Below are 25402 nucleotides of genomic sequence, written 5' to 3'. Positions count from 1 at the left end.
AAACAATGTAGTGGAGGAAAGCCACATGAGCAAGTCAATAAATGCTCTGCAGAATTGAAAATTCTTGCAGTGGGGAAACAGTACCAAGGAGATTTAAAAAGCATGATAATATTTAGTCATTTAAGGGTTCATCTCAATGGGAATTGGCTTTTGTACTATAGTTCAAAGATAACAATTTGCATACGCACCCCAGTACTACCTGTTCTGGAGACATAAGGAGCAACACTCAAATAAAGTTCAATATTTTTAGATAACAGAAAAATGTGACTCATTACCGTTACAGAAAATGATACAACAAGGTGTTTTATACATAAACGCTTACCCTCTTTGGACATGGATAAGGAAGCTTGGAACTTGTTCAATAAATCTTTGGCAACAAGCAATGAAGCCTGTCCCAAGATTACCATGTGCTAACTTCTTAAATCAAACTTAATGTTCATGTGGAGGAAACCTGGAATGAGGGAAAGTTGCTTTGGGGCAGCACAGTGGCTCAGTAATTAGCATTGCGACCTCGCTGCACCAGGACCCAGGTTCGACTCCACCCTCAGGCAACTGTCCGTGTGGAGTTTACACATCTCCCTGCACCTGTGTGGGTTTCCTCTGGGTGCTCTGGTTTCCTCCCACAGTCCAAAGATGTGCAACCTAAGTGGACTGGCCTCACTAGATTGCCCTATGGTGCCCGAGGATGTGCAGGCTAGATGGGTTAGCCATGGAAAATGCAGGGTTACAGGGTTAGGGTTGGGGGATGGATGTGGTCGAATGCCCTTTGGAGGGTCGATGTGGACTTGATGGACCGAATGGCCTGTTTGCACACTGTGTAGGAATTCTATACGTTTTTTTTTAAAAGTGCAAGTCAGTGCTGTGATCTCAACCACCCCATCCGATAAATGCATGAATACAAAATGAAATTGGACTTCCCACAGCACATCCTTCGAAATATTTTCCCATGGTGACCCCAAATTGAGGCTTGAAAATTGCTGCAAGCCTTCAGGAAATGGGGTAGAGGATATCCAAGAGCCATGGCCTCTTCAAAGTTGCAACCCCAAAATTGCAGCTTGTGACCCGATTTGGGATCCAGAGCCCATCTTTGGGAGGCTTAGATTTCTAAAATTCCACAAATTACAAAACAGTGTACAAATTGCAAAACAATCACAAAGTAGTATCCAAATAACAGATGCTTCTTAACTTTTAAAATTCTTAAACTTATGTAGTAAGTTAAAATATTATTTCAATGGTATGTTGCATAATCAAGCACCATCATTTAAGCAACCAAAACAAATAACATTCTTTGCCAAAACACGTATTTTTAAAAGAAACTTTCATGGGTGTGAACTCGCTGGTAACAGCAGCATTTTCTTGTACATCTTTATTTACCCAACAAGCAGCAAGCCATCTTCCTGAACTACTATAACCTGTTTATATGTATACCCAAAGTGTTATTAGGGAGAGAGTTCCAGAATTTTCTCCATGGACAGTGAAGTTCGGTGAAGGTTTAAAATCAGATTGGTGCATGACAGAGTTATCAGATTTTGAAGATGCTGAAAGCAACTTGGTGAGTTGTTACAGTGCATCTTGTACATGACACACACTGCTGCTGCTCTACATCAGTGGTCAACGATGCAAATCTTTAAACTGGTACATGGAATGTTCATTAAGCAGACTGTTTTGTCCTGTAGGCTTTACATTGAATGAATTTCGATAAAGCCTACAGAATACCAGATATTAAAACAAAATTAACTAAAATAAAACCAGAAGCTGATTAATGTGTATTTCTATAATTTGGATTTATTTTACACATTAAGCAATAGTTTACTTACATTCAAACGCCGTGGTTGTCGTGTCTGGCAACACCTGACCAATAACATCCTAAAAGTAAGAAACAAAATTGGTAATTCTGAAGCAGATCTCAGAAGATTTTACATTCAAAGATAAAGTAAAATACATTTTAAAAATCAGGTAAATAATTTGCTGCCTTCTTCCATACATAAATGTTGACTGCTTACTCCCAACATGTGCCAGAAGATGCCTTCATATCTCACTTTAGCCTTCTTTAAATAATGTGTGACCCCTCCTCTCACTCCCACCTCCCGAATCCCCAGAATACATCTCTATGACTCTGTAATCATGACTGAGATCAGTAACTCAGGATATAAAGCAAAGACCAAAACTTGCATCTTATATTTCTGACGGCCTCCTGCATGGGTTCTAGAATAGAGTCTTAGTTGGAACTCCCACAGCTTGCTTTAGCAATGCAGGGATTGTGTTTTATATACGTATAATTAATACTGAATCTGTGCAACAATCTGTACGCAAAACCTTTTTTGCTTTTCCATTAGGATACTCTATTCCTGAACCACTATAGCGCATCTGTTATATGTATATCCATACTGTTACTACAGTGGTTGGGGGCGGGGGGCAGAGGAGAAGAGAGGAGCTCCAGGATTTTCTCCACAAACAGTGATGTTTGGAGAAGGTTTGAAATCAGGTTGGTGCATGACAGAGTTATCAGGTTTTGAAGATGCTGAAGGTGGCTTGGTGAGTTTCAACAGAAAAGATCATTAACTTATTTATCTTTTGCTGTGAATTAAGACAGAAGAATGTGAGGCAGATGTTGCATAGTTCACAAAAATAATGAAATATAATAGCAAAATCAGCCAAGGCATTAATGTGAATTAAATTAAATAAAAGCAAACAGAACTAACAAGAAATCAAATAAAAAAAAATCAACATGACAAAAGTTAGGAATAAACTAAGAAATAATTATTTTGGTTTTAATATGATAAGCTAACAAGAATAATCAGAAAAAAAAGGAAATGGTACTTCATAGATTTTTCATGTTTCCTTATCTATTGTTGCTGATTATTTAAAAGAAATGGCTCTTTGAATTACTTTGTCAGAGTTTGTAATCAGTGTGTCATTTTACTCATTCTTCAGAGAGGTAAGGATACTAGGTCAATTCTGTTGTTAATCTGTGAAAAAGATTTTAGCATTGTCATTTAATAAGTTAATTTTTGTCCTCATTAACATGTAACACTGAAACACTGGAGCAAGAGTAGATCATTCAGCCTGGACCTTCGCCATTTAAAATGTACATAGCTGTTCCATCCACTTCACTGCAATGCTCCACATTATCTCCATGCCCCATTACATCACTGATATTTAGAAATATGTCAATCTCTACTTTAAACATGCTCAATGACTGAATATCCACAGTTTTCTAGGGTAAAATATTCCAATTATTCAAAATCCTGAGTTAAAAAAAAATTTCAGTCCTTTTGCAAGCCACTTAGGAAAATTAGCTGATTCTCATGCCTCACCACTGGCATTGATTAATTAATTAACCTTTGTAGCAAAGTATGCAAAGTCCCTAATTTAGCTGTCAGAGAATTAGGTTAACAGACAACACCAACCAGGTTTCCATAATTATTGAGAACTACTGCTTGTTACAAGTAAGTAGGTTCTAGCATCGGTGAAAAAAAGCTACGAACTGTCAATATATGAACTCTACTAGTTGAAACTCTAAACCCACGAATCCCCACACACAGTGACACAAGCAAACAAAAATCTATTTTTGAGCAGAGGTAAAAGAAAAATTGGGAAATACAGTTCAATAAAACCATCCGACAGGTTTTGTCACTTCTGTGCAAGAGGAACATGGCAATTTATACACTGATTAGCAAATCTCTTAATTACTGGTTAAAGCAACAGTTTATAGCAAATGGTGGGAGAAAATAACTGGCTTTATTCAGGCTACAGGTACTTGTACAGCAGAGAAAGAGAGATAGTGAATCTACTCTTCCAGCAATCTGGAGGCTTCTCATCCTCGATTGTAAACTCACAAACCGGCTCCTGGGCAGATGAACAATCTGTGTTTAGGCTGATGACTTCTGGCAGCCACATCTGCACAAACCAGTTACTTGTTGCCAACCAAATTTCTCACTGCGGACATACATCACATTTCTATGTTATTTTATCTCACCCCCCAACCCCCCCCACCTCTCCTTGCAAAGCAACAATGTAAACACAATCCAGTAACTTGTTTCAAAAGCTATTAATTCCTAAAAACAGTATTTTTTTCATTTTAGTTCACAATCAAAAAATGAAAATAAGAAGATACCATCTTAACAATTCCAAGTGGTATGCCTTTTATTTTGTGCCCTGGCTCTAAATTCTAAGATAGGGAAATCATCTTATTTGATTTATCCAGTCCATTCCTTTAAATATTTTGTACATTTCAACGAGATCATTGCCCATTCTTCAAAACGCGAGAGAATACAGGATCAGTTTCCCCAATTTCTTTCCACGGTTGTGTTATCCCAGAACAAGTCTGAGGAACTTTCATTCCTGTATTGCAATATTTGCCTTCCTTAGATAAGGAGACAAGAATTGTGAAGTAGGTGCAGTCGAATGAAAGATCAATGTGGTTGAACAAAGACTTAAGTACTCTTGTACTCAAATTATCTTCTATGAAAACTAACATACTATTAGTCTTTCTAATTGTTTGCTGCATCTCTATGCTAGTCTTCAGTGACTTACTGACATGGACACCCAGAGTTCTTTGTATATCTTCACTTGCTCATCTCTTACCATTTGGACATCCTCATATTTCCCCATATTGTATTCCATTTGCTATGTTCTGTCAGTAAGAGTGTACAAATCCTTTTGAAGCCACTTCATGTCTTCCCCAGATCATACATTCCCACCTAGGTTTGCATCATCTGCAAACTTTGAAATATTACATTGAGCCCTTGTATCTAAATTCATTGTTCTATTTTGTGAACAGCTGGGGCTCCAAGTACTGATCCTTGCAAAACTTACTAGTCATGGCTTGCCAACATGAAAATGACCCGTTTATTCTTATTCTTCATTTTATGTCCATTGCCCAATCCTTAGTTTCAGCCAATATATTAAAACATCTAGAATAGGTGTTAATTTTGCTAATCAACCTTCTGCAGGGGATTTTATCAAATGACTTCTGAAAATCCAAGTTTATTTTGTCCACTGACTCCACTTCTTCGTTTCTGTTATTAATAGGTTCCAAAAGCTCCAAACAAATTGTCAAACACAATTTCCCATTCACGAATCCATGCTGACTATGCCCAAACAGATTGCTTCTGGTTGCAATTCCATTGGTGGTACTGCAAACATTGGTGTAATGCATACTTTCAGTATTCTTGAAGTGTACTTGTTTGCTATCAGTGCCAAAGTCTTTTAGTAAGTTCCAAGTTAAAAGCATGAAGATCCAGAGAAGACTAACACTTTTGCTCCAGGACTGAGATAATGAAAAGCTCACCAATTAATCAATTTTCTTAAAGGATCACCCCTCAGAACATGAAAAGCATGAGCAAGTGTATTCCTCTCAATGCATAATTCCCCTCTCTCCCCATATCCCTTCAATGCCTTTAGTATCCAGAACTTTACAGTCTATTTCTTTTTTTACATAGATATTTTTATTAGAAATTTAACATTTTAACAAATTTACAAAAATAAACAAAATTCTCAAGTACAAACATTGATATATAAATAAATCTTAAATATACAATAATCAAAATTTAACAAAAGAAAAATACCAAGAGAGAAAAAAAACAAAACTCAATTAACTACTAATCTAACCTACAATTAGCCAGAGTGTATAATGGAGTCACTTACATCTTTCAAATAAGAGAAAATGAGAGAAAAAAAAAGAAGTGGGGGAAGAAAAAAAAACCCCAACGGTTAACATAGAAGTTGGATAATGAAATACTTGCTCGGAATGTGTTAACATCATATATAACAAAACCCGTATTCGTGCGGGATTCCTCTCCCAAGGGGCCCCGGACCAGCCATGTTTGTAATCTCAATTAAATAAAAGCCCTTGTTAGGATAGCCAAAATATCGATGTAAAAGGGCTGCCATATTTTATAAAATAATTCGGTCTTTCGGTGCACCATATTTATAAGGAAATCAAGGGGAATACATTCCATGATTAATCTGTGTCAATTTGAAAATCCAGGGGAACCTTCAGCCACCCAGTTTACCAAAATATTTTTCCTTATACGGAAAGAGAGAACAGAAAATAATCTCTTCCTATTTGACATTCCAGGTGCACCACTTAACCGACTGGTCAACCATAATCATCCGGGTAAATCCGAGACCCCTCGGGAGGGGAAATCCTATCTAAAACATCCCGAGCATGGAGCATATAGAACTTACAAAAATAAAGGTTCTCTAATACACTCATAACAGTATAATAAAAAGAAAACTATTTCTAAATAATAAAAAAAACATATTTGAATGGAGATTATCCCCCTTGTTCCCAGGGGGTATCACTTCTTTTCCAACGGTCCATCATATCCTCTCCCAACCAGTGCCCCATCCTTGACCCAGGCGCTCCTTAATAGGATGAGGAGAATTCAGATATAATACAGAGCTAGAATTAACAGTGAGCACCCTACCCCCACCCCCTCACCTGAGTATATTTGGTAGTATTAATACCATATATAAACATATATAACTATAAAATTACAACTTCAACAAATTATAATTAAATATAATAATATAAAATAGCAAGGGAAAATAACCCCGCTCCTAGAGACAAAAGTAAAATAGAATAAGGTAACCACCTCTCCCCACCAACATTAACTAAACCCCCTGGCTTATATACATACATATATACACATACATGCATACACACATATATGTACATACACACATACATACGTATAATAATAAAATAAAAGAACCCTGGGGGGAGGGAGAAAATCTTTAAATGGAGAGCAAATAAGTAATTCCCTCCCCCCCCCAAGATAATAATAAACAGTAAGATAAGAAAAAGAAAAACGGGGGGGATATAAATCGGAGTGGGGAAAAGGCAAGCCAACATACATTGTCTCTTACGATTTATTTAAGAGAGTCCAAAAATTCCTTAGCCTTTTCTGGAGATCTGAAATTATACCCGGATCCTTCGTGGTTAAAACATAGCGTCGCTGGGTAGCGTAAGGAGTATTGAATATTTAAGTCCCTTAAACACTTCTTCACCTCATCGAACACCTTCCTCCTTCGAGCCAGAGCCGGGGAGAAGTCCTGAAATAACATGATCTTGGATCCTTTATAAATCATGGCTTTGGGATCTTTTCCAAGATTTATAGAGGCATCTAGGAGTATCTGCCTCTCCCTATAGCTCTGCAGCCGGAACAGGACCGGGCGTGGGCACTGGTTCGAGCCAGGCCCGCGTATTGTGACCCGGTAGGCCCATTCTACCCACACCTGGCCTGATCCAGCCTCCAGATCCAAAAGTTGTGGCAACCACTGTTCCAGGAATGCTGTGAGCTGGCCTGTCTCTTCCCGTTTGGGAAGGCCCAGCAAACGAATATTTTTTCGGCGACCTTGATTATCGAGGTCGATGTAATTCGCTAAGGTCCGGACTCGCTGTTCGAGAGTCCGGACCTGATCCACGGCCGACTGAGCTGCAGTCTCGGAGGTCGCGGCCTTTAACTCCGCCCCTCCGACTTGGCGCTCGAGCTCCTGGATGTCTCGGCCGTGCTTTTGCAGCTCGGCCGAGAGTGATTCCCATCGATTTCGGGACTCCTCGATAAATGCGTCGATTTTCGCGTCCAGCTTGGTGATCATCTCCACAAGGCTTGTTATTGTCGGTAAGTCCCCCAGGACGGCTATGGACGCCTCAGCTGCAGCTGGAGAGGGTGGGGGAGGCGTTCCTGCTTGCTGAGAGCTGAGGGCTCTCCTCCCTTTAATCATTTTTCCTAAGAGATTAGATTATTTAAATTTAATACTAACACTACCAAACAACTAATTATATTAAATAAAAGCTATTTTAGATGATTTGGTGAGTGTGGTGGGGGTGGGTGATACACTTTGCCCAAGTCTTGGGAGGAGCACTGTAGACTCAGACTTGCTGGGTCGCCGCCATCTTGAATCGCCTACGGTCTGTTTCTTAAATATATAAAGTGCCTTGGCCTCCACCACCTTATGTGGAACAAAATTGCCCAAGATCACATCTTCTGAGTTCCAGGGAAAAAAAAATCCCAGCCTAAGTTCTCCTTACAACTCAAACCTTCCAGTCTCAGTAACATACTTATAAACCTTATTTGCACCCTTTCCAGTTTGATAATGTCCTTCCTACAGCAGGGCAAACAGAATTGTATATAGTATTTGAAATGTGGCCTACTAATGTCTTGTACAGCCAGTATGACATCCCAACTCCTTTACTCAATGCTCTGACTGATGAAGGCAAATATGCCAAACTCCTCCTTCACCACCCTATGTACCTGTGACACCTCTTTCAAAGAACTATGTACCTGCACCCCTGGGTCGCTCTGTTTGACAATGCTCCCCAGGACCCTACCATTAAATGTACAAGCCCTGCCCTGTTTGTCTCACCAAAATGCTACACCTCACGTTTGTCTGAATTAACCTCCATCTGCTATTCCTCCGCCCACTGGCCCAGTTGATCAATATTCCATTGTACTCTTAGATAACCTCCTTCGCTGTCCACTAAACGACCAATTTTGGTGTCATCTGCAAACTTACTAATTGTACCTCCTATATTCCCATCCAAATTGTTTATATACCTGACGAACAACAGTGGACATGATTTTCCACACACAAAGCCATGCTGACAATCCCTAATCAGTTCTTGCCTTTTCAAATGCATAAATCCTGTCTGTCAGAATCCCCTCAACGACTTGCCCACCACTGATATCAGGCTCATGGATCTGTAGTTACCTGGCTTTTACTTGCATACTTGGCTGTTAATGATAGAAATCTCTCTGCTAAGGGCCCCTCAATTGTTTCCCTAGAGTCTAATGATAACCGTAAATCCATTGTTGATTGTTGGGAAAATCCATCTGGTTCAATAATGTTCTTTTAGTGAAGGAAATTGCCAATCTTCCCTGGTCTGGCCTACATGTGACTCCAGACCCACAGCAAATGTGATCGACTCTTAACTGCCTTCTGGACAAATTAAGGACGAGCAAAAATACTGGCCTAAATCAGTGATGTCCTCATCCCAAGAATGATGATTTTTTAAAAAAAAATCCATGGAGAGAAAGCAAGCGAACGTTTCAAGTCTGAAGAAGAGGCATCAGCCATAACTGAATGGTGAAGCAGACTTAATAGGCTAAATGGCCTAATTCTGCTCCTATATCTGTGTAATGGAAAATATAGACATCAATGGGTAAGCAATTAAAATCAGGAACTCTCAAGAATTGGAGGAGTTCCAAACTAAAGTAAAAATGTCCGTTTCTCAGATTAAAACGTTTGAAGAAATGCCAATGTCTGCATGTTGCTTAATTACTTTTTGTAACAACTGAATATTCTAAATCTGAGGGAATTTAGTATGAGGCAGTGATTTGATTAATATTTTCAAAACATCAAGGGAAATAGGTAAGAAAGGGAGAAGCTATCAATGATTGTTGGGATTAATCGGAATAGAAGTCATGAAGTAAACATTGACTGGAATTTCTGCAATGAAATCAGGAAACACGTCTACACAACGATGAAAGAAGTCAGATCTCTCTTCTGAAAACAGTTGATGATACTAGATCAATTATTAATTTTAAATGTAAATTAATAGTTTTGTAAATAAATACATTTGAGGAGTGAATGAAGGTAAGGAGTTAAGTTGGACATTGCTCATGATATCACTTAATGTTGTAAAGGGCTCAAAAGGCTAAATGGTCTACTCTTGTAAACCAACTCAATTGAATTTGAGTTTTTTGAAGAAGAAACAAAGAAGATTGATGAGGGCAGAGCAGTAGATGTGATCTATATGGACTTCAGTAAGGCGTTCGACAAGGTTCCCCATGGGAGACTGATTAGCAAGGTTAGATCTCATGAAATACAGGGAGAACTAGCCATTTGGATACAGAACTGGCTCAAAGGTAGAAGACAGAGGGTGATGGTGGAGGGTTGTTTTTCAGACTGGAGGCCTGTGACCAGTGGAGTGCCACAAGGATCAGTGCATGGCCCTCTACTTTTTGTCACTAACATAAATGATTTGGATGCGAGCATAAGAGGTACAGTTAGTAAGTTTGCAGATAACACCAAACCTGGAGGTGTAGTGGACAGCGAAGAGGATTACCTCAGATTACAACAGGATCTGGACCAGATGGGCCAATAGGCTGAGAAGTGGCAGATGGAGTTTAATTCAGATAAATGCGAGGTGCTGCATTTTGGGAAAGCAAACCTTAGCAGGATTTATACACTTAATGGGAAGATCCTAGGGAGTGTTGCTGAACAATGAGACCTTTGAGTGCAGGTTCATAGCTCCTTGGAAGTGGAGTCGCATGTAGATATGATAGTGAAGAAGGCATTTGGTAAGCTTTCCTTTATTGGTCAGAGTATTGAGTACAGGAGTTGGGAGGTCATGTTGCGGCTGTACAGGACATTGGTTAGGACACTGTTGGAATATTATGTGCAATTCTGATCTCCTTCCTATCAGAAAAGATGTTGTGAAACTTGAAAGGGTTCAGAAAAAATTTATAAGGATGTTGCCAAAGTTGGAGGATCCTGGCTACAGGGAGAGGCTGAACAGGCTGGGGCTGTTTTCCCTGGAGCGTCAGAGACTGAGGGGTGACCTGCATGTCCTTGGTGGATTGGGAGGGGGTGTTGAAGTGTTGAGACACGGGGTGGTTGGGTTGGTTGGTCCGGGTGTCCCAGAGGTGTTCTCTGAAACGTTCTGCAAGTAGGCGGCCTATCTCCCCAACATAAAGGAGGCCACATCAGGTGCAGCGGATGCAGTAAATGATGTGTGTGGAGGTGCAGGTGAATTTGTGGCAGAATTTCCTTGGACTCCTCCATCGCCAGACCATAGCAACAGGACAGCTGGAGGAAGAGCACCTCATCTTCCGCCTACGAAGCCTCCAACCACAAGGGATGAATGCAGATTTCTCCAGTTTCCTCATTTCCCCTCCCCCCACCTTGTCGCAGTCCCAACCGCGAACTCAGTACCACCTTCCTAACCTGCAATCTTCTTCCTGACCTCTCCACCCCCACCCCAGCCTATCACCCTCACCTTAATCTCCTTCCACCTATCGCATTTCCAACACCCCTCCCCCAAGTCCCTCCTCCCTATCTTTTATCTTAGCCTGCTTGGCACACTCTCCTCATTCCTGAAGAAGGTCTCATGCCCGAAATGTCGATTCTCCTGCTCCTTGGATGCTGCCTGACCTGCTGCGTTTTTCCAGCAACACACTTTCAGCTCTGATCTCCAGCATCTGCAGTCCTCACTTTCTCCTCCAATGAAAGCAAGCATACAAGTACAGCAGGCAGTGAAGAAAGCTAACAGCATGCTGGCCTTCATAACGAGAGGAATTGAGTATACAAACAAAGAGGTCCTTCTGCAGCTGTACAGGGCCCTGGTGAGACTGCACCTGGAATACTGTGTGCAGTCTTGGTCTCCAAATTTGAGGAAAGACATTCTGGCTGTTGAAGGAGTGCAGCATAGGTTCACGAGGTCAATTCCCGGAATGGCGGGACTATCTTACGCTGAAAGATTGGAGCGACTAGGCTTGTATATCCTTGAGTTTAGAAGGCTGAGAGGAGATCTGATTAAGACTCATAAGATTATTAAAGGATTGGACACTCTGGAGGCAGGAAGATTTTTCTGCTGATGGATGAGTCCTGAACCAGAGGACACAGTTTAAAAATAAGGGGTAGGCCACTTAGAACAGAGTTGAGGAGTAACTTTTTTACCCAGAGAGAGTGGTGGATGTACGGAATGCTCTGCCCCAGAAGGCTATGGAAGTCAAGTCACTGGATACTTTTAAGAAAGAGGTGGATAGAGCTCTTAAGGATAGTGGAATCAAGAGTTATGGGGATAAGGCAAGAACTGGATATTGATTGAAGATGACCAGCCATGATCATAATGAATGGTGGTGCTGGCTCGAAGGGCAGAATGGCCTACTCATGCACCTATTGTCTATTTCCTATTCTGAATGCAATAATTTCTACTGAGATATTCAATGGTGCAAGCATCTCCTCTGGTTTTTCACTGAATGTCCATTTTTCACGCATTTGCACAGAAAGCAAATTTCATTATTTGATTAGCATTATAATTCAACCAGATCTATTCATCCACTAACAGCCATACATCTGCACCTCCCTTTATGGCCGACTGGAAATTCTGGTGCGAAATCCAGTAGCTCTGTTAATTCATGTAAGATATGAACTCCAGAGAATTCTGGATATCTAGTAAAGTACAATATTGGATACGAAAAAAAACATAGGAGCTTACAGCAGATTACCATAACACCAGAAACCCTAGAGACATACAGAAAAAAGCATGGGTTACTTTAAAAATAAATTAGGAAAGCAACTGGAGGGCATAAGAAAAAACAATGGCAGGTAAAATGAAGGAAAATCCGAAGGCATATAATAAGTACAGTAGGAGCTGAGGATAACTGGAAAAAGATTGGCGTCCATGAGGTACCCATGTGGAAAATTTTGGGTGGAGACAGATGATGTAGGTAAGTCTTTAAATTAGTACTGTATTAGTCCAACTGTATTCAAGATAGAGAAGAATAAGATAGTTATAGAAATAAGAGGAGAGAACTAATGTACTCAAATGAATTATAACAGAGCAAGTGGAGGTACCAGTAGTGTTAGCAAACTTAAAATTTGATAAGTCTCCGGGCTTAGATGGAATGCATTCCAGCCTGCTATGGGAGGTAAGGGAGAAAATTGCAGGGCACCAACATTAATTTTCTAATCCATCTGGACACTGACACTTAGTCTGTTGCTGGTCTTGGGTGTTGGCCACAGAAATGCCAAAGGATTGTAAGACAGCTAAAGTGGTACTCTTATTCAAGAAGGGTGACAAAGAAAAAAAAAATCAGTGGTTTATAAGACAGAGTCCAACACCAGTTGAAGCAAAACTTTGGAAAAGATTCTGAAGGAGAGAATTAATTTTTACTTGGAGAAGAAAGGATTAATCAAGCATATGAAGGGGAGATCATGTCCGACAGGTTTGTTTGAGCTTTTTGAAGAGACTAGACAAGTAGATGAGGTAAAATGAATGTACTTTGATGTAACCTTTGACAAGGACTTGTTGGGCCGTTGATCAAGAAGGTAAGAGCCCATGGGATCCAGGGCAAATTGCGAAACTGGATCCAAAACTGGTTTAATGGCAGGAGTCAGAGCGTGATAGTCGAAGGCTGTGTTTTTGTGACTGGTAGCATGTGCTCTGTGACATTTCACAGGTTCTGGATCATTTGCTATTTGTAATGTATATTAATGATTTAGACACAAATATAAAACTTGATTGTAAACTTACCAATGACAGAAATTCATGTGGTAAACAGTGAGGAGGAAAGTCTTAAACTACAAGATGATACATACAGGCTGGTCAGATAGGCAGAACAATGGAATCTTATCCTGAAAGATGTTAGGCAATGTATTTTGGGAGAACCAACAAAGCAAAGCAAGGCAATGAATTGCTGCACCCTAGGAAGTACAGAAGATCAGTGGGACTTTGGTGTGCCTGTCCACAGATCCTTGAAGACAATATGAGAGGTTTGTTAAGGTAGTTAAGAAGGCATTTGGGGCACTTGCCTTTATTAGTCAAGGCACTAAATACCAGAGTAGGGAGATGTAGCTGTATACAACGTTAGTTAGGCCTGGAGTACCCAGTGCAGTTTTGATCACCACACTATATTGCAATGTAAATGAACCAGAGTGGAAGAGATTTACCAGGATGTTCCCTAGAATGGAGTCATTCAGCTTATGGAGACTAGATTGGCCTTTGAGCAGAGAAGGCCACAGGAGGAAATGACGGAGGTGCAGAAAATTATGCAAGGTATAGACAGGCTGAAACTTTTCTCCTGATGGAGGAGTCAGTAACCAGAGAGTACAGATGTCATAGGGCATAGAAGGCAAAGGGCATGGGTATCTAAAATTTAGTGCTTGAAAGGGTGGTAGGCACAGTGTGGGAGGTTAGAAATGTAGTTTCTGCAGATGGGCAAGGGGAACATTATACAAACGGTCGTGGAATTCTTGTAGCATGTAGCATACTTAAGGCTAAGACTTTAATGAATATAGAGAGTCTTTTAAAGAAAATAGTTTTAAGCTAGGAAATAACTTTAGTGTTGTAGTTGACCACAAAAAGAAGCAGCAGGGTCATTTCACAATAAAGCTTATAGTATGATAAGAGAAACTGGATAAAAGAACAAGCTGTAACAAACAAGGAACAAAGAATGCAGACATACAAGGACTGCAGGATGGCTAGATAAGAAAATAACTAGAGAAAAACAAGTGAGGCAATCGGCTTATGATAGGATGGGAAAAGGGAGGCATGATTCCGCAACTTGTAAACTGAATAAGAAAGCTAACATGTTCTGTTTTCGCGCACATTTCTGCTTGATTGCAGAAGTGTCCGGTACTTGCAAGGTTGTAATAAATTGTTCTTGTTTCCAAGGCTTTGTCTCAGGCTGATTTGTGAGTGAGTTCTGCTTCTCACATTTGGGGGCTCGTCCGGGATCCAAAATGCCGACCGCTCGACACTCTTGGAACAATGGGGGAGGTGCACCTCGTCAATTTCAGTGATCTCTGACTCCCTTGCTTGTCGTTCGTTGTTTGGGCGAGTACGATCCGGACAGGGAGACCCTGAAAACAAAGTGGATAGATGCGGCGGGTTCGGTTGAGCAACTCTTGTGCACAAGACCCAGATATGGAAAGGTCTTAAAAGGATATATCCGGGCAACTGGGGGCAGTGGTATTTGCTACAGGAATTGACACGGGATGGGATGCACCAAAATGACCAGGTAACTCTGTGCACAGACCAAGGTAAGAAAAGAGACCTTTAAGTATTGCCTTGGTGGTCGGGACATACGAAGGTACGGGGAATTGGTGATACATAAAATAAAGCATATGTCAATGGAAAACAGCCTGTGTCAGAAGGGCTAGTAGCTGAAGGGCTATTGAGGGTGCACTTCGTAACTAACTTATGGCCAGACGTCCAGAAGAATATTCAAAAGCTAGAGGAGTCGTTGCCGGAGTGTGTGCGTGTGTGTGAGTGTGCGTGTGAGAGAGAGAGAGAGCTGTACAGCTACTAGAAAGGTTAACCCTTTGTGATTCAGTTTGAATGCATATTTGTTTGTTGGTGATTGAATGTTTGTGCTTTGTTCCCTGGAGCTCGAGATCCGGGACGTTTTGAATCTGATTTCTACTATGGAAAATTTAACATGATTTCTTTTAAGGTTAAGGATTTTACAGATTATGAAATAAAATGTTAACTCCTGTTCTTTTTACAGGTCATGACTGCCTTACTATCAGTTTCTAGCTAATCTCTTTTATCCTTACATAAAAGTGATTTATGGAGAACAGTTGAAGTCTCAAAAGGCAGATAATTGGTCAGACTAATCGGACAAGTAAGGTGTCTAGTCAGGACCCTGAAGGGGGTGTGGAAGAAGGTGACACCGGACCTCATTAAGATTAATTAAATTAGCAACAATGGGAGGCATGGGGAGTTGCCTGTGTAACGATCGATCTGTAAATAACGTTAATGGGGAATATATTCCGCCAGACAGTCCTTGGGGAAAATGTTGGGTAATTGGGAACACAACTCCCAGGCATGGGAGAAAGAGAAGGCTACAATGATAAACTATTGTTGTTTCATTTGGATTAGAGAAAGTATTAAGGTGCCTGAAATTTTTTGGCCCAAATATGGGTTCGATGAAGATTGGCTGTGTCAAGATCTTAATATATACATCAATCGAGAAGAACTGTACAGTCAAAAACCGATTATGCGGCTTGTTGGATAGGGAGCACGGGAGTAAAATTATGTCCCAGGAATACGGAGGAATCAGGGAAAGAACAAGGGAAGCCACAATGGGATCCCTTAACATGTTTGCCACCACATATACTACTCCCCGGAACGAGCCTACAGCTCCCGAAGTAGAACCAAGTCCAGACGCAGAAAGGGGAATGGACTCTGAACTAAAAGATGCAGAACCTAGGGGGCTCAGAATCACTCAAGCCACCACATGTAAAGGAGGGGCAGAGATAATGGAAAATGTAAAATTATGTCCCTTACGAGAGGTTCCGATTGAGGAAGGTACAATTGGATATGTAAACGCTCCCTTAACTAGCAGTGAAGTTAGGGTCTTTAAAAAGGAAATAAAAAGTTTAATAGAGGATCCGGTTGGACTAGCTGAACAATTAGATCAATTCCTAGGGCCTAATTTATGTACCTGGGGAGAACTGATGGCAATTTTAGGAACGTTAATTTCAGGGAAGAACGAGGTGTGATTAGGAGAGCGGCTTTATAGAAATGGGAAAAGAAGCACCCAGTTGGGGAAGAAGGGACCCCAGCAGAACAGAAATTCCCAAATGTTGACCCTCATTGGGAAAATAATGACAGAGAAGATAGGGAGTCAATGCGGAATCTACGAGAAATGGTAATATTAGGAATTAAAGAGGCGGCACCTAGCTCACAAAACTTTGTTAAGGCCTTTGAAGTACGACAAGAGAAGGATGAAACCCCTTCTGCATTTCTTAAAAGGCTCAAGGAGGCCACAAGGTAATATTCGGGAATGGATCCCGATAATCCGAAAGCACAGGACTCTAAAAGGTCCAGTTTGTAACTAAATCATGGCCGGACACACAAATGAAATTACAGAAATTAGATGGATGGAGTGAAAGACAGATGGAAGAACTGTTATGTGAGGCACAGAAAGTGTATGTGAAAAGGGAAGACGAGAAGCAGAAACAGAAAGCCAAAATGATGGTGGCGGCAGTAGAAGAAATAACAAAAAGGAGAATGGGATCAAGGGATAACAGGAAGGGTTGGGGAGGACACGAAAGACAAGGATCAGATACCCGGGAAAGGAGGCAACAGGTAGGGTGTTACCATTGCGGGAAAGTAGGGCATTTTAAACAGGAATGCCCGGAATTAGCACGAGAAAGGGAAGCCGTTTCCCTAATGACCTTAGATGAAGATTCGGGGAGTCAGGGGTTCCTTCCTCCTGAGACCCACCGGGAACCCTTAATAAATTTAAAGATGGGACCTGAAGGGGAGGAGGCAGTATTTTTGGTGGACACGGGAGCTGCATGGTCATCCCCATGTTTTAGACCTGCCGGTGTTAAATTGACTAACAAGAATCTCAGGGTTTCCGGAGTAAAAGGCGAGGAATTCTTGCTGCATATTTTTGAGCCAATCCTAATTATAGGTAATCATGAGGAAGTAACAGGACAATTATCAACTGTAGGGTTCAATGATAAGTTTTTAAAGAACTATATTGTGGCGCTCGGCTCTTCTTTGTCTATCCTTAGGAAGAAGGGTCTGTTGACCCAGCCACCTCCACTTGAGTTCGCAGTACATCGGATACGACCGGGTGATTGGGTCCTGATCAAAACATGGAAAGATATCAAACTGCACCCAAGCTGGGAGGGACCGTTCCTAACTCTCCTGAATACTGAAACAGCCGTCCGAACTGCTGAAAAAGGGTGGAGTCATCACACTTGTGTTAAGGGCCCGGTGGATGCTCCTTCCCCTCTGGCAGAGTGGCAAGCACATCCTACAGACAACCCTCTGAAAATCACGCTGAACAAAAAGAACGGACTGAGATAAGAGATTACTAAGTATTGGGTAAAAAAAATTGTATCCCAAAACAATTGTAAGTGTTGCATGGACTCACTCCTCCCTGGTATTTAAAGGGTTAGGGAATAGACAGCTAAGGTTGCGAGCTGAAATGAATGGTCAGCTTTATGTTGTCACGATAATATTGGCGATAGCTGCCAAGGGGGGTGGGAAAAATCATTTTACCACTTTATGTCAGAATTATGCTAAACTAAAGGGGCATACCGAGTGTTGGGTACGTGCGGAGATCCCACACCATGGGGAAATCTGGAATTCCTCTCACGGTAATACAACTTACCAAAGAAGAAGTGTACGATGTACAACAATTTGATTCGGGCTAAAATGATACAACTTGGAGATTTGAAAGGGGTAATTATAACTTTGCGGAGTGGTTCCTTCGACCAGCCCCGAAAACTCTGGGCGCTATCGATGGCCTTAGAGTATCCCCACCGAAAGGAGCAGCAAATACCACTTGTTTCTGTAATCAGAATGATACTGCACTCTTCCGATTAGGAGATTCATCTTGTGTCCACACCAGCCAAGCTACTCTCACAACTATTCCCCAAATATTGAATGGGACATATTGAGTGTGTGGCTTAAAGGCCTACCCATTTATCCCCGGTGAGAAGTATGTTTGGAGTGGCGGATGTAACGGGAATGAGTGCTGGGACCATCCGATTCAGACATTACCTCAAAACCAGAAAGGTTGGAGTGGCTGCTGCTACCTCGCCTATATAATTCCCCACTTGAGGCTGTTAAAGAGAGCCCCAAAAATACTTCGGAATAAACAGGGAGGAAGGCGAGTAACCCGGAAAGTAACCGAAGGAGATCGCCTCCTCTGGACTTTGATACCTATGTATGGGACCGCTTGAGCAGGAGTAGAAATACAAAAGTTGGCGACTTCCCTGGAAGAGTTGGCCAACAATACTGCGGATGCGTTGGCCAAAACCCAATCCCAAGTAGCAGCCATAACGACCAAAATGATTGCCACTAGGCTAACGACCCTTCAGAACAGGATGGCTCTGGCCTATATTCTAGCAGAAAAGGGTGGTACCTGTGCACTAATTGGAGAGGAATGTTGTACGTACATACCCAAGGTCTCCTCTAACATTACTGATATCTCCAAATATGTGAGAGACAAAATTGCCAAGATAAGGGAACCCGGTATTCGGTACCAGAACGAAAAAGGATAGGAATGGGGAAATTGGGGATTGACTGGTTGGGGAAGGTGGTTAGTCAGTCTAGCTTTCTATGGATTATTGATATTAGTGGGTCTGGTAGCAGGATTCAATATCCTAAAATGGGTAATGAGCCGACTGATGACATCCCTTTGGGGAAGGAACCCAAATAAATCATCAGATGCTTTTACAATTAGCCGGTGATATGCAACAAAGAGAAAGTCGAAGAATGCTTCTAGAGTTCAAGGGACGAACAACACAAATATAAGATGTAAGATTGTGAACCTCATCGCCAAAAGGCGTAAGAGGGCAGAATGTAAGAAAATGAATTAAAGGAGATTTAAGTGCAGAAACAACAGTTAGGGAAAAAGAAAAAGAGGGAATTGTGGGAGGTTAGAAATGTAGTTTCTGCAGGTGGGGGAGGGGGAAGGGGAACATTATACAAACGGTCGTGGAATTTTTGCAGCATGTAGCATACATAAGGCTAAGACTTTAATGAATATAGAGAGTCTTTTAAAAAAAAGTTTTAAGCTAGGAAATAACTTTAAAGCATTGCAGTTGACCACAAAAAGAAGCAGCAGGGTCATTTCACAATAAAGCTTATAATATGATAAGAGAAACTGGATAAAAGAACAAGCTATAACAAACAAGGAACAAAGAATGAGACATACAAGGACAGCAGGATGGCCAGATAAGAAAATAACAAGAGAAAAAAAACAAGTGAGGTAATCAGCCTCTGATAGGATTGGAAAAGGGAGGCGCGATTCCGCAACTTGTAAACTGAATAAGAAAGCTGACATGCTCTGTTTTCGTGCGCATTTCTGCTTGATTGCAGAAGCGTCCGGTACTTGCAAGGCTGTAATAAATTGTTCTTACTTCCAAGGCTTTGTCTCAGGCTGATTTGTGAATGAGTTCTGTTTCTCACAACAGGATGGGACAAATATTTTAGTAGAATTTAGATGATTACTTGAAGTGTTATAGCACAAAAGGCTATGGGCCAAATACTGGAAAATGGGACCAGAGGGGATAGGTTCTTCTAAAACCAAGTGGACATGACTGAACCAGATTCTCATTCTGGAAACTAGCAACCCCTCAGGGTGCCAGCCACAAAAACAGCAGTTGATCAAGTCCTCAACCGTGAGACCACAAACCTGTCTGTTCCACAATCCCAAAATCAGCCGTTCATGAGGTGGCATCCAAATCCTCAGCCTGTCATGTCTTCTACACACTAATTGCCCTGCCGTCAAGTCCTTACTCTCAAAACCTGCAGCCTGTCAGCTCCTCGGCCCCAGAGGCCAGCAGCTTGGGCTCCTCGGCCAAAATAAAAAGGCAGCAGTTCGTCAACTGTCAACATCCAAGCCAGCAGCCTCTCAGAGCCTGTGCCCACAAATTCCGTAATCTGTCAGATCCCATTCAGGAAACTAGCGGATTTGTCAAGTCCCCACTGCCGTGAATCAGTAGGCCCGGGGGCGCCCACCACCGAAACCAGCAGCCTTGCCAACTGCACCACTCTTACCAACACATCTCTGAAGAGCAGGGGCGAGCCTAACGGGATGCTCCAGTCCACATCGCCGCCGTCCGGGACCTTGATGCGGATGACCAACTGCTGCTGGGGCGGCGGCGGCTGCGCCTTGGGCTCCATCTCACGGGGCACGAGCATTGCTCGCGCGGGGCCTCATTCTCCACCTCGCGACTGCCCGCGAGCTTGAACTGACGACCAACGGCCGCCCGCGAGCTCGGACTGACGACCAACGGCCGCCCGCGCGCCCACACCGACCGGTGACGCTCGCCTCGATCCCAGATCAGGACCAACGGTTGCTCGGAACCTGAACTGACGGCCTCGCCTCCAGGTAAGGCCTCAATCCCTCGTATATGTCTCTCCTGCACTGACACCCTACGTTTGCGCGCCGGCTGGCCTATGAGCTTCGACCAATAACATGGAGTTTATGCTCCCTTTTCAAGAAGCTTTAAAATGTTTCTCGATTCTATTCTCCTTCCCCAACACCTATTCGCCGCTTTTAATTTGATATCGTGGCGGTTCCATTTATATGTTTTTTTTTGCTTCTCTTTCTCCTCCTCTACCGCGTCCTTCCGCTTGTAAATATAGGAATTATAGGGCAGTATTTTGCATTCGAAACCGGACCAAAAATGACGGGAGGTGAAGTTCTTCGGACCCGTCATCGAAAACACATCGCGGAGCCGGCGGACGTCTTTCCTCTCTGCACCAGAGTGGGAGGAGCCCAGAAACCAACTTCTCCAGGAGCCATGGAAGAGTTATCGCCTGGTCACTACTCCAGCAACCAAAATCACAACCACAAACACATTAAATAGGAGAAAAGATGTACCTTTTGTCATTGATCTTATTAGTTATAAAAGGATCGAAAATGGGCGTTCCAAATTCCATTTGATTGAGGTAGGGGCTGGGCCAAGCAGAGTTGGCAAGCCTCGTCAAAGGCAAACATCAAGAAGGTTTCTTTTTAAATTTTGCAGAACAAGACTGTTCAAATATAAATAAAACGGACTTAGCAAATACAATATCTTCCAGCATATTTCTCTTTATTCGTATCAGACTGAAATGGTAAAACCATTTCTAAAGCATACAAGTTACAGAGGGAAGAAACGTGAAGCCAATACAACATGCAACCAATACATTGCTGAATATAAAGAATCCACTCAGTTTCTGCTCCACCCACCCAAACTTCAGTAGCCTCTCACCATCGCAACAGATCACAAATTTGTAAGTAGTTATCTAGTTATAGGGAACTTCTCTCGACAATTACCCTGCAGTAACTTCGGAGCAAAAGTTATACTTAACTATTATGCATAAGGACAGGAGAGTTAAAAACAGTTTAAAGCATGTCTAACTGGGGAAAAAAATTCACAAGGCATTTCACATGGGAAAATTATAGAATAGTATAATGCCAAGTTACAAAAGCTGATATTGAAAGCAGCTTCGTGTTAGCACTAAAAAATTCATAAAATTCTCCAGGTTGGGAATAGATATAGGAAGGGCCCAATGTTTACAAGGCCTGCTGGTATATTAGTTTCCTGACCATCTTTGCATTCGTAGCCCAGTATGTTCACTTATGTTTCAGGTGATGTGTCTTTATTGGCTGCCACAAACTATACAGCTATAGCAGAGGTAGAGGTCATATGACTACAGTAAGCCAACTATTGTAATAAAGGTACGATTGGATTTTCTACAAACATCCCCTGTAAGAATTTGCATGCACAATCATTTGCAAGTTATGCAAGTCACCCAATATGCAGGATAGAAGAAAATTACCATTCATGAACAAAAGTATTAACTCTAGTCAGTTTTACTTTTGTCAGTCCCTGCAAATGCATTACTCAATCTATAAACCACACAATCCTCCAAATGGCATATGCACACTATCCTTGGCATTTGATCTGGTACCTGGTTGTTTCTAGGATGAGTTCTTGATCAGGGCATTGTGATTCCCATGGAGAGCATTGTTGCAATAATAACTGCTGATGCTGATCCATTGTGTTGCTGTTGAACAGTGGAACTCTGGAACTGATGGTCAGTCTGTAGTCTGTGCATGTGATGAGATCACTTTCCTGATGCATTGCCTGTAGTAAAGGAACAGCTTCTCTTGTAGCAGTGCATCTGCAGTTGTAACAATATATATGGTTGTTCATATTCATCTTGTATGCCTGAAGTGACAACTGCCCTATGCAGGTCTCAAGTTGCCTCACAACTTGACTATCATTGAAGGTACTGCATGTTTGCACTCTGATTGATTCTCCAGTGAATTGGCAGTTTTATCAAAGTGAAGTTTGGCTTCAGCTTGATTTTGTCACTCATGCCTATTACTATGTCTGGCTTCAATAGCATTTTTCACTCTTTGAGGAGTAGTTAGTAGTTGTACTTCCCATTCAAGGATTGCCTGACACAAGACTGTGCTGGATTTGCCTGATTTCTTTATAATTTTCATTGCTGTTTCAGCCTTTATATTTGGGGATATCATGGAGATGATGTTTGATATTGCATTTCCAATCTTTTAGGAAGCAATGAAACTCATGAATTAACAGCCACTGTCATTCATTACACCTGAAGTACATTTTCAAAAACTCTACAAACTTTCTGGTAGTTTTGACATCAACTGGTATAACTACTCTTCATCAGAATAGTAGTGGAGGATGACAAGATAATCACTTCCAGGTGAACATAGCAGGTATAGTTAGTAAGTTTGCAAATGACACCAAAATTAGAGGTGTAGTGAACATTGAAGAAGGTTACCTCAGAGTACAACAGGATCTTGATCTGATGGGCCAGTGTGCTGAGGAGTGGCAGATGGAGTTTAATTTAGATAAATGTGAGATGCTGCATTTTGGAAAAGCAAATCAGAACAGGACTTACACACTTAATAGTAAGGACCTGTGGGAGTGTTGCTGAACAAAGAAACCTTGGAGTGCAGGTTCATAATTCCTTGAAAGTAGAGACGCTGGTAGATAGGATAGTGAAGAAAGCGTTTGGTATGCGTTCCTTTATTGGTTAGAGCATTGAGTACTGGAGTTGGGAGGTCATGTTGCGGCTGTCCAGGAAATTTATTAGGCCACTTTTGGAATATTCTATGAATTCTGGTCTCGTTCTGATTGGAAGGATTAGATTAGATTAGATTCTCCACAGTGTGGAAACAGGCCCTTCGGCCCAATAAGTCCACACCGACCCTCCGAAGAGAAACCCACCCAGACCTATTTCCCTCTGACTAAAGCACCTAATACTATGGGCAATTTAGAATGGCCAATGCACCTCACCTGCACATCTTTGGACTGTGGGAGGAAACCGGAGCATCCAGAGGAAACCCATGCAGACACGGGGAGAATGTGCAAACTCCACACAGACAGTCACCCAAGGTTGGAATCGAACCTGGGTCCCTGGTGCTGTGGGACAGCAGTGCTAACCACTGAGCCACCATGCTGCCCATGGTGTGAAACTTGTAAGGAGTCAGAAAAGATTTACAAGGATATTGCCAGGACTGGAGGATTTGAACCTAGAGAAGAGGCTGAATAGGCTGGGGCTGTTTTTCCTGGAGTGTCGGAGGCTGAGATTTATACAACCATGAGGGGCATTGATAGGATAAATAGACAAGGCCTTTTCCCTGGGGTGGGGGAGTCCAGAACTAGAGGACATGGGTTTAGAGTAAGAGGAGAAAGATATAAAAGGGACCTAAGGGGCAACTTTTTCATAAAGACAGTGGTGCATGTATGGAATGAGCTGCCAGAGGAAGTGGTGGAGGTTAGTACAATTACAGCATTTAAAAGTTATCTGGATGGATATATGAATAGGAAGGGTCTAGAGGGATATGTGCCAAGTGCTGGCAAATGGGACTAGATGAGGTTAGAATATCTGGTTGGCATGGGCGAGTTGGACCGAAGGGTCTGTTTTCATGCTGTACCTCTCTATGACTCTAAAATAAAGAAGTCCACTTTAACCTTCATGTCTGAGTGTCATAAGTGTCTCTTCAGCTTTCTTACTTTAGTATTCACTGCAAACATCGCACTGGCTGATGTGGTCCTTAATTTCATTGCCTATATTTGGCCAATAGAGCACTTTTGTTGCCTTCCTCAGACTACATTGATTTTCTTGATGGCTTCTATGGATGTGCTTGAGCATCTCTTTTCTCATCTCCTTCGAAACACTGATCATATAAGTAAGTCAAAGCAATAATTTATAATGCAGCAGAACGTACTGCTTAATTGATGTGAACCAGAAAGTCTGCAACATAGAACATTACAGCGCAGTACAGGCCCTTCAGCTCTCGATGTTGTGCCTCCCTGTGAAACCAATGTGAAGCCCATCTAAATCACACTATTCCATTGTTATCCATATGCCTATCCATTGACCATTTAAATGCCCATAAAGTTGGTGAGTCTAGAACTGTTGCAGGCAGTGCTTTCCATGCCCCTACTACCCTCTAAGTAAAGAAACTACTTCTGATATCTGTCCTATATCCATCACCCCTGAATTTGAAGCTATACCCCCTTGTACTAGCTATCACTATCTGAGGAAAAGGGCTCTCACTGAGCACCCGATCTAACCTGCTGATTATCAATTAAGTTACCTCTCAACCTTCTTCTCTCTAACGGAAACAGCCTCAAGACTCTCAGCCTTTCCTCATATGACTTCCCTCCATAACAGGCAACATCCTAGTAAATCTCCTCTGAACCCTTTCCAAAGCTTCCACATCCTTCCTATAATACAGTGACCAGAACTGCACACAATACTGCAAGTGCAGCTGCACCAGAGTTTTGTACAGCTGCAGCAATACCTCATGGCTCCGAAACTCAATCCCTCTACTAATAAAAGCTAACGGACTGCGTGCCTTCTTAACAGCCATATCAACCTGGGTGGCAACTTTGAGGGATCTACATGGAGACCGAGATCTCTCTGTTCATCTAAACTATCAAGAATCTCACCATTTGCCCAATACTCTGCATTCATGTTACTCCGTCCAAAGTGAAACACCTCACACTTTTCCACATTAAACTCCATTTGGCACCTCTCAGCTCAGCTCTGCAACTTATCTATGTCCCTCTGTAACCTAAAATGTGTTTCAGCACTATCCACAACTGTACGGACCTTCGTGTCATCTGTAAATTTACTAGCCCATCCTTCTATGCCCTC

At 41.9% G+C, this 25402-nt stretch overlaps 1 protein-coding gene and 1 long non-coding RNA gene across 7 annotated transcripts in view; one reads left to right on the top strand and one right to left on the bottom strand.

Moving 5' to 3' along the window:
- map2k5 (mitogen-activated protein kinase kinase 5) overlaps positions 1-20932 on the bottom strand; it is a 393643-nt gene extending 372711 nt beyond the window's left edge. For 3 of the 6 annotated variants that reach the window (XM_060852989.1, XM_060852986.1, XM_060852988.1), the window contains exons 1-2: positions 20267-20932; positions 1818-1866 (exon numbers count right to left, since the gene is read on the bottom strand). In XM_060852989.1, the coding sequence (XP_060708972.1) occupies positions 1818-1866; positions 20267-20410 (193 nt within the window). In that variant the 5' untranslated portion in view covers positions 20411-20932. The remainder of the gene's footprint in view (positions 1-1817; positions 1867-20266) is intronic. The other 3 variants (XM_060852984.1, XM_060852985.1, XM_060852987.1) reach the window with 1 other exon arrangement.
- LOC132834276 (uncharacterized) lies at positions 20051-21285 on the top strand. The gene is made up of 2 exons (XR_009647159.1): positions 20051-20600; positions 20858-21285. It is a non-coding gene; the product is annotated as an uncharacterized LOC132834276 (long non-coding RNA).
- The last annotated feature ends 4117 nt before the right edge of the window (positions 21286-25402 follow it).

Source organism: Hemiscyllium ocellatum, chromosome 39 (assembly GCF_020745735.1).
Source record: "Hemiscyllium ocellatum isolate sHemOce1 chromosome 39, sHemOce1.pat.X.cur, whole genome shotgun sequence".
Taxonomy (NCBI): Eukaryota; Metazoa; Chordata; class Chondrichthyes; order Orectolobiformes; family Hemiscylliidae; genus Hemiscyllium; species Hemiscyllium ocellatum.
This window is presented reverse-complemented; position numbering and strand designations above follow the sequence as displayed.